At 38.3% G+C, this 12,336-nt stretch overlaps 1 protein-coding gene across 3 annotated transcripts in view; it reads left to right on the top strand.

The window, feature by feature from the left end:
* SUSD1 (sushi domain containing 1) overlaps positions 1–12,336 on the top strand; it is an 85,307-nt gene that overhangs the window by 1,842 nt on the left and 71,129 nt on the right. For all 3 annotated transcript variants that reach the window (XM_045022053.1, XM_045022052.1, XR_006580607.1), the window contains exons 2-5: positions 6,991–7,122; positions 8,771–8,926; positions 9,685–9,837; positions 12,142–12,315. In XM_045022053.1, the coding sequence (XP_044877988.1) occupies positions 6,991–7,122; positions 8,771–8,926; positions 9,685–9,837; positions 12,142–12,315 (615 nt within the window). The remainder of the gene's footprint in view (positions 1–6,990; positions 7,123–8,770; positions 8,927–9,684; positions 9,838–12,141; positions 12,316–12,336) is intronic.

Here is a 12,336-nt window from a genome sequence, read left to right as displayed (position 1 = left end):
GGAGAGGGAGTGGGATGAAGGAATCTTCTGAAATAGCTTAGCAATATTTTTAAAAGACTGTATATTTATATGGATTATGAGAACCTCTGCCTATATATTACATAGGGTTGTCAAAATAAATAACCCCCAAAGTTTGGCAGGCATCTAAACCTTCACGCTTCATGGCCTAAGACAGCTTCAAGCCAAGGAAGTTAGGAAGAAATTCCTCCCCTAACCCTCCCTCCCCCCGCCCATAATAATTCTATAATTGCTCACTTTAGGGTTTCTTACATCTTGGCACTGCTGGAGACAGGATGCTAGATGAGATGGACCACTGCTTTGATTTAGTATGGCAGTACCTATTAATATTATCTCCCCACTTCCACAAAAAGCTGCAGGCAACAGTTTTCAGGTGGTTTCCCTACAAGTAAAAGGATGTTGTTTTTTAAAACAAAGCTACAGATATTTATTTAGGGAGATTTTTCTCCTTCACTCTTTGTTTCCAAGTAATTTTCTTTCTGTTGGCTCCTTTATAGGACTTTAACTCTCAGCTGTGAAAGCATGTAGGTTACTTTCTGATTTGATGTTTATAATTTTGAATTGGTTGTGCCGCCACTACGTACTTCTGATTCCATTGTCTTTTTCTTTGTTTTAGAAGAAAAATAATAGCTGTGTGCTAACGTTTTTCTGTATTGATTTTTTTCCATTTGTTCTTTTTGGAACTTACTCCTGCATGAAGGACAGCTGAGGTTACTAGGATTTCTAAACAAAAATGTTATGTCATTTGTATGAGCAATTTCTCAGCATTGACTGTAATACTAATACCAAGCTTTTAATGGAATGATGGTTCTACTGAAGATAAAACAAAAAAACCTGTGCTACACAGTTCACGTGATACAGTTAAGAAATGTACAGCGGGGAGGCCAGATTTCCCCTTCCAGAAGAAAATGGTCTTAGACAAATTAACCTAGGGATATTTGAATTGGAGGAGTTGTGACATTGACAATAAAGTAAAGGATTTATTTCAAGACAATGAAAATCTACATATTGGCCATCTGCTATGTGTAATCATGTATTACAATATAGGACCAAAATCAGGCCTGGTGTAAATATTCCTAATTCTTTCAAGAGCATGTCCTTTCATCTGTCTATACTTGGCTCATTTTTACATTTTTCAGAGTGTAGTGGCTGTTCCAGTTTTTCAGTTTGCCTGATCTATGACTTTTGAACAGACTGGATTCTGGGGTTTCAGTACAGACTGTTGAAAAGCCTCGGTGGTTTTTAAAGTGTGAAGAGAGCTGTGTTACTGATTTCCATTACTTTAAAACCATCTTCCCAGTCCTTGTGAGGTTCTTCATGCCATATAGTGAAGTATGCCTCTTTTCAGAGGTGGGCAATAAATGAACATCAGCAGATATGTGTTTGTTTCAGAATAGTACTGCCTTGATTTTTTTTTAAAAATATATATAGTGAACGGTATATGTTTCACCTAAGGACAGCTAATTATATATGTTCATGGGAGGTGGTCTCCTAATGATGTTAAAATGTATTTTATTGATCTCATTGTGTTCCAGATCTTTATGGTTCTGATCTAGCTCCTGCTTAAGCCAATGGGAATCTTCTTATTGACTTCAGTAGGGACTGGATTAAGTTCTGTATCTAGCTGCTTTCAATGGAGGTCATTGACTAGATTGAAGTGGAAAGGTGTGTTTTTTTTCTGAGAGTGTATATGGACATTGTAAGGGGTGAGCAAGTGATAAAATTTTATCATCTGATACAGAGAATGAGAAAATAAGCAGTTTTATCTAATATGACAGAAAACTGATGAAAAAACTCCCTGTTTCTTATCAGCAGATTGAGATATTGTGGGTTCGTTTTTGCTATAGCTGTTTCTAACTTAATTTAGTTTTCTAATGCACATTGGTTGCAAATGCACATTAATATGTTTTTGCCTCCCATGCTCATTTGGTTTAAAAAAAACCCAACTAAATATTTTATAAAGGCAGCATCTTAGAAGTAGGAATTTTGTGGTATTTCAAAAGAATTTTAAATGTTTTTGAAATGCACTGAGTAAAGAATAAAACACTACAGCTGAACAGGCACTTTTTGTATAGCATGATATGGCAGTGTAGAAAACAGGTGAAAAACTGGTTACATTTTTCATCCTCCTTCCTCCTGAGGCTATCTTTATATGTTTAGAAACTATACTCAGAAATACACAGAAAACTTAATAAGAGATGTTTGAAAATTACTTAACTACGCATTCAGTTCATCCTTTCATAAGAACTATACCACCCCTAACAGCAAAGTTAATCTCATTTATCTTAATAAGCAAATACAATTAAGCTTTCAGTGTATTAACAGTATCTTGAGAAAATGTCAACTTCTGCACTCCTCAGGAGTTATTTTTAAAACGTTAAACATGTTTGTATATATGAACTATATGTGTAAGTGCAACCTGTTTGTTATGATTTTAATCGACTAGAAAACCAATTATATATATATATATATATATATATATATATATATATATATATAAAAAGTCATGCAAAAAAGAGAAACGTAAAGCAAAATTGTTATAAATAAAAGAAAAGGTACGGGAACGAATTACACAATTCTAGATTCTAATATATATAAAGTTCATACTGAATTATGATAAATGTCCTGTGCCTCTGAGCCGTCTAGATGATTCAGAAGTTATGACCACATTTTTTAAATGGTTTTATTACAAGCCATTTTCCTAAGGGCAGTATTCTTAAAGTTATTTTTATGAACAACATTTATAATAAATATTTACATATTCAGTTTACAGAAATATATAGTTTAACAAACATTCCAGCCAATCACATTCAAATGAAGATGTAAGAATATCAGAATGTATATGTTTTGTTGTTAGAACACCCTTTTGAAGGTATGTATGGGCATGCCTGAGAAAGAAAAAATAAATAGGCAGAATGTAGAAAAGAAGATAAGAAAATAATCACAAAAAAGGAAATATTATTAGATAGAGCTAATCTACTAGTCCATTCAGAGTTGATCAGCACCACAAAGTACTGCAGGTTTATATGCGAGCTGGTGAAGTACTAATGGCTGGTGATGGTTAGCCCTATGGAAAGTTTTCTGCTGTTGGTCCGCATATATGAGCTATTAGATCTACTCATAGTTGTGCAGTTTACTGGCTCTCAGAAAGGTATTGTGACGTTGCACTCCATATGCTTATAAATGTGAATATGATGTAACTGGAATATGCTTTATGCAAAAGGTCTCTTGTAAGGTATCATTACAAAACTTACAATCTATTGAGTGTGTTCATCCTGTTTCTTTGCAAGTATTGTTTCTGTATCTGGAGTTAGGAGAATAAGATATAAACTTGTATTACTGATGTAAACATACTAAGTGGAAGCCATTAAGGGTGCTTCAGAATCAGTTAGCTGTAAATGGCTCTGTTTACTTGCAAACCTTCCTTGGTATATGTGGGCCAGCCCAGGAAGAATGGAGGCTGTGGTCTCACAGGACATGTGACTAAGTCACATGATGCTGGAATCCATCTTAAATCTGGTACTTTTCCATTTAGAAGGAGGGGTGGGGAGCCAGAGAGACAAAAGATTCCCGCCTTGTGCCAAAGCTATAAAGGGGGTGGAGCAGGACAAAGGGGCTGCCAGTCATGAGACAGCCCCTGCTTACCACCTGAGATGTCGGCTGGAACTAACAAGGACTGTACCAGGGGAAGGGATTGGGCCCAGAGTAGGAAGGAGTCTAGTCTGTGAAAGAAGCTTATTGGAACATCTCTGAGGGTGAGATTTTATCTGTAATCAGTTTCTTAATGATTAGGCTTAGACTTGCATGTTTTGTTTTATTTTGCTTTGTAACGTACTTTATTCTGTCTGTTATTACTTGAAACCACTTAAATCCTACTTTTTATACTTAATAAAATCACTTCTGTTTATTAATAAACCCAGAGAAAGTGATTTATACCTGTGGGAGCAAACAGCTGTGCATGTCTCTCTATCAGTGTTATAAAGGGTGGACAATTTATGAGTTTACCCTGTATAAGCTTTATACAGAGTAAAACGGATTTATTTGGGGTTTGGATCCCATTGGGAACTGAATGTCTGGATGCTGGAGAGGTAACCTGATGAGCTATTTTTGGTTAAAGTCTGTTGCTTTGGGGGCATGGCCCAGAACCTGAGTCTGTGTTGCAGCAAGCTAGCGTGTCTGGCTCAATAAGGCAGGGTTCTGGATTCCCAGGCTGGCAGGGAAAATGGGCTCAGAGGTAATTTCAGTACATCAGGTGACAGTCCCAAGGGGGTCTCTGTGACCAAATCCATCACAGGTATATTTTGCAAATGTTGTTAACTCTGTAAGGCAGTGGTTCTCAAACTTTTGTACTGGTGACCCCTTTCACATAGCAGGTCTCTGTGTGCGACCCCCCTTATATTAAAAAAGTGGTTTTAATTTATATTTAACACCATTATAAATGCTGAAGGCAAAGCAGGGTTTAGGTTGGAGGCTGACAGCTTGCAACCCCATGTAATAACCTTGCGACCCCCTGAGGGGTCCCGACTCCCAGTTTGAGAACCTCTGCTGTAAGGGAATCAGTACTTGCTATGATCTGGGCCTTTCATGTAGTCCGTATAATCTGTTGCCTGTCAAAATGGCACTAAGTGACCATTGAAGTGCCGTAATGGAAAGCCCAGAAAGTTGGGAGGTATTGCCTAGATTAGAACACAACTAGAATTCAAAGGGGTTTGTCACAGTTGTGAGCAGAGATAATTCTTTTGCGTTCCCCAGCTAATCCTGGGCAGTAGGTTTTCATGACAGCATGTACAGGAGACTCAGTCAGATCCCAGTGTATATGGTGGATAATATTAAACTGAAGTGCCCTAGTATGATGGTTCATCAAGTTATCATAGAAAATGTATTTTTAAAATTACCCATCTGCATATGATATAGTCATACTCAATCATTGTCAGAAAGACCCTTCAGACTTGTGTTGGGTTCTAGGGAGTTGTGTGATGCCCTAGAGGTTTGCCTAATTGATTTAGTATAGAACAGACTGGATGGTTTTCGGGAGCTGTTTTACATTTTTGCTTTACTGTAATAAAGAAGCTTATGTCAGTCTGATGTTCAGGCAAGTCAAACTCATGCTGAAGCTGTATAAAAGTCTTCATTATGGTATTGTTCAGAACATCACGCAGAATACAAATGCCATGATTTAGTTTACCCTTGCAAAACTGAAATAGAAATTTACTAACCCTGGAAAAAATTACTCCTCTATTCTGTACCATGATGATAGTGGGGAAAAAATAGTTTATTGACCTGTCAAAAGAAAATTACTTGTCCTGGGCAAGTAGCCCAGGAGAATTTTCGAATACTAGCCACTTATACCAGATAGTATAAACAGTAATATTATGAGGTGCTTCTGTAATACACACAATACATTAATTAATAAATAATTAATAAAACACTCTGGATCTTCAGAAGAAGCTTAAGCCACCGTGCAGCTAGAGGGGTCTAAGAGAGACTATTTGGAGTATTTTTCTGAGTTCATATTTTCTCTCTATGGTCAAAGAAGTGTCTGTGTGTTCGGGCAAATTAACTCAGCTAGCTAGGAGGTAGTGGACATGAGAAGCTTGCTTTAGTGGTACTACAGGTTTAGTGAACATCCAGTGGCAGACATTTACAAAACTTTTCTTAAACATTACATTTATCTCCAGACTTCTTCTCCTTGTCCAGATCTATTCTGCCCCCAACAATCTTCTATTCACTGAACTTTTTGAAACTTTGCACTTTTAGAGAGAGTTAAGGGATTGACTCTGTGTACACAAATTTGCAGAGGGACAATAGGGTTGAGGTCTGTTATTTCTCACCTCTATATATTATTTATTTATTTATTTAAAAACATTTTTGCTGTTAACAAGCATCTCTGGAGACACAAATCCACAGTTTGAAAACTGCAAAACTAAGCATCTCTGATGGTATCTTCTAGACTGAGTACTGAGTTCCATTGGGTAGATAGAAAGATTATCCTAAATAATCTATACAGAAGCCCCTGGAGCCCCAAAGGATTGGGTCCCTAATCCATGAGCTATTGGAGCTCATTTACAAAACTTTTCTTAAACATTATATGACTATATTGTCTCATATGATAGAAATAGAATTTATAATCCCTATTCATGATGAGATATCTTTGAGCTATAAAGTGTCTTAATTAAAACTATCTTTAGATAGGATTTTTTCCTCAAAAAGCATTTTATCAAAAAAACTGATTTAAATAAAAAAATCCGATTTAAATTTATTTTTTTAAAATCACTGATTTTTATTCACCCTGCTTCGGAGAGAAAGGGGCTCCTTTCCCCACAGTCTCTGGTGACACTGCCCATTCTGACAGCTCTCTTGAACTTCTATCTTACCTACCAGTTCTCTGAGTTTGTTAAAGTCAGTTTTTTTGAAGTTCTTGTTCTTATTCTGCTGTTCTCACTCCTTTCTTTCCTTAATTCATTAAATCTATTGTTTTATGGTCTCTTTAACCCAGATTGCCGTCAGTCTTCAGATTGGTAACCAATCCTTCCTTGTTAGTCAGAATTAAGTCTAAAATGTCTGTGCCCCTGGTTACCTCCTCCACCTTCTGAAACAAAAAGTAATACAACTCTATGGATTAATTGTGTAACATGACTGGTTTGCACAATTTGATTTAAATGTGAAACTCAAAAACATTATTAACTGGATTTGTGCCAACTAGTCTCATTTAGCAATGTCTACATAATGCCATGTTCCTTGTGCTGTGATGTTCAGTTCATTCCCATTTCTCCCAGTTTTCTTAGTCTGGGCTGTTTATAATTGGCCAAAGTTTTGCTTCAAACCAAGGTATGATATGGGACTTGATTTCAATTCAAAGGAATCAATTTAAAGTTTCATCTATTTATTAAACTCTAAATGCTGCCTTCCGCGTGCACTGAGATGATCCACAAACTAAATTTTTGGCATTTTTTTGTATTTATTTTCTTTAAGCTGCAACAAATAGTTCAGTCCCAGATGTCTGTGCCACTTGCCATGCTAATGCCACGTGTCAGCAAAAAGAAGGCAAAAACGTCTGCATCTGTAACTATGGATTTGTGGGTAATGGGAGGACCCATTGTCAAGGTAGGCTATGATTTATGAATGTGTGCAGTTGCTAACAATCTACGGTCTGTTACTGCGCAGCAAGGGTGTAAATCTACAATGCTCTAGCTTGCCCCACACTAAGGCCTGGTCTACACTGCGGCGGGGGGGATCGATCTAAGTTACACAACTTCAGCTACATGAATAACGTAGCTGAAGTCGACATACTTAGATCTACTTACCGCAGTGTCTTCAATGTGGTAAGTTGACGGCTGACGCTCTCCCGTCGACTCCGCCTGCACCTCTCGCTCCAGTGGAGTAGCGGAGTCGACAGGAGAGCACTCAGCAGTTGATTTATTGTGTCTAGACTAGACGCGATAAATCAACCCCTGCTGGATCGATCGCTGCTCATTGATCCAATGGGTAATGTAGATATGCCCTAAGTGGCTGAGTGGACTCTGCTACAAGGCACTAATGTTCTGCAGTGTACTTTGGCATACTGCTGTGCAGTCAGAGTGCACTGGGGAACTTTCTGTGTGTGGCAGCATGGTCTACAAGGCCAGTTAATGTGCAGCAGGCTAAAGCGCTATAGGTTTAAACTCTGGGTTGCCAAACATGAACAGACAGTGTAGACAAGTCCTTACCAAAATATTTGGTCCTGGATGATGACACCAAGTTCTTAGAATAAGACTTATGTTCATACCAGACAGTCGCTCCAAAACCAAGAATGCCGACAGATTCTTTTTTCAAATCTGTTAACAATGGCAGGGGTGGGGAATGTTGGGTTGGATTTCATCAATTGCATTTAAAAGAAGTGATGATTTGTAGCCAGTAAACTATCAAAACAAATACTGGTGATAGTGTGTTTACCTCGTTTTTTAAATTCTAAGATGTTTGACTTTCAGACTGTCAACTTAAACTTGATCCAAAATCTGTTTTTGGGGGAGGGGGGGAATCACAAAACCTAATGACATTATAAATGTTTACATTATTGTTTTTAAAAAATATAATTTCGGTGGAAATTTAAAAACAAATACTCCCATTCATCATTAGCATCCCAATCATTACTTCACTGAGAACCGGAAAATGAAACTGACTATAAACAAAATTGAGATGGAGTTTACTGATTTTCCAGTTCTCTCATCTTGGATGATAATTTTTAAAATTCTTCCAGTTCTAATATTCATAGGTAGTGTTAATAACTTATGTTATTTGTTTCCAATATATAATTATTAAGTTGGCACTGTCTCTTTAATATTTGCAGTGTTGTAGCTGTGTTGGTCTCAGGATGTTAGAGAGACAAGGTTGGTAGGATAATATATTTTATTGGACCAACTTCTGTTGGTGAAGGAGACAAGCTTTTGATCTGTACAGACCTGTACAGACCTGAAGCTGTGCAGCTCGAAAGCCCTTCACAACAGAAGTTGGGCCAATAAAAGATATTACCTTGCCCACCTTGGCTCCCTTTTAATATTGTGTATCACACGTGGATGGAGCAGTAAGTGAACCGGTGATGTCCAATGACAATAGCCTGTATTAGAACAACAGATGCAAAGTACTGTAGCTGATGGGTGATTATTTACAGAGTTAACAAATTAGAAAAAAACATGGTAAGGAGAAGTGTGACTGGTTGACAGTGACAGATTTGATTTGATTTTTAATCTCTGACGTGTTTTGAATATACCAACAGATAAAGATGAATGCCAGATTGGAGCGAGCAAGATCTGTGGCGAGCATACATCATGTCACAATACACATGGAAGTTTTTACTGCATTTGTCTTCAAGGATACCATCCCTCTAACAACAACAAGATATTTATTCCCAATGATGGCACGTATTGTACAGGTACATACAACAAGTAGGATCACATGCTAGGGATCTGGGACTTCATAATCTATTTTCTGTGACAAACATGGCTGTTTCTTTGCAATCACATTAAGATTTTATTTTTGAAAGTACATAAAAGCAATTATTGGACACCTGCACCTAATGTACATCCCAAACTTGCAAAAACTTGCAACCATATCTAGCTCTCATTACTGCGAGTTAGTCCTATTATGTTTTCTGCTGTCTTCCACTCATTCTTGTTCTGTTCATGTGAATTATTGGTATAAAGCTCGGTTTGTACAACAGCTGTACTGGCAAAATGACACCAGAAATTAAGACAAGAGGATGATATTCCTTCTTTCCACTTCCCTATTTTGACTTGCATGTCAGTTTATTATTTTTTTGTTTACTGTGGAATATTCTCCTTCAGCTGAAGGGTGGACTTCCATGGCACAATGACTGTTCAGGTATAATTGATCAAAAATACGGATACTACTGGGTATTTCCTGGTCAGTAGCATGAAGTAGACTGGAGACGATAATGTCTGTTTGCCATGTAGTAACTAAAAACTGACAGTAAAGTTATAGATTTTTGTGTGTAAGGACCCAATCTTCTATGGTGGTGAGCACCTCCTGGAAGTTAATAAGCCCCTGCATCTCCCCGTGAGGCTAGCGGGAGTTGAGGGCGCGTTACACCTTCTAGGATATGCTTGGTACATTGCAAGATTGGGCCCTAAAAATAAAACCACTTAAAGATTGTAACATCTGGGTTTCTAGATATAGATGAGTGCCAGCTCCCAGGTCTGTGTGGTGTCGGGGGACGATGTGTGAACACTGTTGGAAGCTACAAATGCTACTGCATGGAAGGATATAGACCAGAAAATGGAACAGAATTTTTTCATCCAGCTGGGAACACTGTTTCATGCAAAGGTGAGAGCCTATGGATGTTATTCATGCTAACAGATACAATCAGATCCATCATGATATCACGGTTCCTGCACTGACCTACAGTTCTGAATTTCCTGGGTTGTAGCCCTCTATGTGTTACCTTTTTGTTTTTGCAAATTTAGCATGTCTCATGATGCTTGGATGATAAGGTTGACGATGGCTATAGATCGCTATAGGCTCTCAGCAGTGGTTTGAGAGTGCAAGGTCGGTGAAGTGAAATATGCCAGGAAGGTGATATAGTTAGTTTCTGAGTAAAGAAGAAATCTGCCCCATCCTATTTGCATAATCAGATTGCCTCAAGGGGAAAGGAAGAGCGGGATAAATAGCTGGTAAATAAGATCAAGTGAATAAAATAAGCCTAGGAAAGTGGAATAAAATAATACATTAGCCATTTGATAACATATTGTGCTGTATGCAAGAATAAACTACTCTGGGTTTATTTGGGTTTTTTTGGCCATAAAAAGAAATTAATCTGAACTTGAAATAAATGCTTCTTTGTCTTCCCTATTCTTTTTTCCTCCAGTATCAATTAAAATTGCAGCTCCATATCTGAGAGAGAGACAACACTAGCAATCCTCAAGATAGCTGTCATGCACACATGTATCCAAGGTGGAGTGAACAGCTAGTGATTATGGTTCTCTCGTTTACATAGTACTGCAAAAATTTGGCAGTTAAGGGTGGTACACTTGTAATATATTGAGTTAGGCTGAAATTTCCTACTTGAGTGTTTCAAGTTAGGCACCTCAATAAGTCGCCTAATTTTCAGAAGTGCTGATCACCTGCATATCTCATTGACTTCACTGGCACCCTGTCTGAATAACTTAAATAAATTAATTGACTATATATGGTTTTTTTAAAGCAGTACTTATATTCCTCATATTCTAATAGTAGACTGTCTCACAGGAAAGCAGGGTCACTCAGAAGACTGTAACAAAGAAATATAGCCACTACAGGAAAGTTGAGCCAATGAGCTTTCATTGAAGGGCATGTCATTTAACCTCAGCCTTTCTACAATAAAGCTTCCACTCTTAACAAATGCTGCTTCCTTTGTCACATGCCTGGGAAACCACAGCCACTCAGTACTTTTATTTTTGTGGTTGATTATTCCTTGGTGGATGTTTAATACTTGCTCTGGCAATATTAAAAACATAAATCAGCCAGGTATATTGTGGACCTGAAATTTCTACACCCACCCCCCACCCCCAAGGATAGTTCTGTTATCTCTACAACAAAACCAACCTCCAGACAAGATCCAATGACTGGAAGTTGAAGCTGGGCAAATTGAGACTAGAAACAAGGTGCAGTTTTTAACAGTGAGGGTAGCTAACTATTGAAACCATTTACCAAGGGTTGTGGTGGATTCTCCATTGCTGGAAACTTATAAATTGGGGTTGGATGTTTTATCTAAAAGCTGTGATGTAGTTCAAACAGGAATTATTTCAGGCAAGTTCTATGGCCACCGTTATATGGGAGGTCAGACTCTATGATGGCGGTGGTCACTTCTGACCTTAGAGTCTGTGTACCACCCAGTACCTCACCAGTACCTCACCCGTGGCATAGTTGATGGCCCAAAACCTGCATTCATAAAGACACATCTCGATAACTGAATCAGAGCTTTCCCATTCTGTGGCCCACCCATCCTGTTAGCCCCAGCTTCCTTTTCCTCCTCTACTGATACCTCCGGTTCCACACCATCCTCAAGATTCACTGGTTCTGTGGTGGTGGTGTCCGCTTCAGCTCCTCAGAAAAGGGACAGAGATGTTGATTGAGTTCTTCACTTCTTCTGCGGCACCCGTTAATTTGTACCTTGATTCTGAAGTTTGCAAGGCAATGAAGGGACCTACTGATAAATCTGATGACCTCTGGCCAAATTTATGTCATTCTGAATGCTCTCTTCACTCCAGGTGCCCAAGAGGACCTTGATCTCCTCTTGAGACTGTGCGCATCAGATTCCTTCCACCAACTTTTCCCTGAAAAGTGATAACTAACTAGGGCTCATTTCAGGAAACGGAAGCATGACCATCAGAGGAAATTCAAGGTTCATTGACCCACCCTGTTTAGTTACTGTGGTAGTTGTAATTGTGTAATATAACATGCATTCCTTAGTACTCAGATACCACATTCTGATCTAACAAAATAGTAAGAGACTAAAGATTTCCGGCTTCATAAGTGGAATAACTTGGAAAATAGAGTGAAACCAGCTTAAAATGACAATACATGGCCCCAGGCAGATTCTTTTTTAAATCTATGCTTTTGCAGCAATTGTGTTCTTTCGTTTGCCTGCAGAAATTAGCTGTGACCCTCTAGAGATCACGCATGGACACATCGTAGGGAACTACACCTCTGTGCTGGGGAGTGAAGTTCATTATGAGTGTGAAGACGGGTTTTACAGCGAAGGGGGAAATGTATCTGTTTGCACCAAAGATGAAGTCTGGGAACCCTCTGTCTTAAGCTGTAAAGGTGAGATGGACTCCACAGGTT

The sequence above is a fragment of the Mauremys mutica genome, chromosome 6 (genome assembly GCF_020497125.1).
Source record: "Mauremys mutica isolate MM-2020 ecotype Southern chromosome 6, ASM2049712v1, whole genome shotgun sequence".
In the NCBI taxonomy this organism is placed as follows: domain Eukaryota; kingdom Metazoa; phylum Chordata; order Testudines; family Geoemydidae; genus Mauremys; species Mauremys mutica.
Note: the sequence above shows the minus strand (reverse complement) of the source record. Positions and strands in the feature narration are given on the sequence as shown.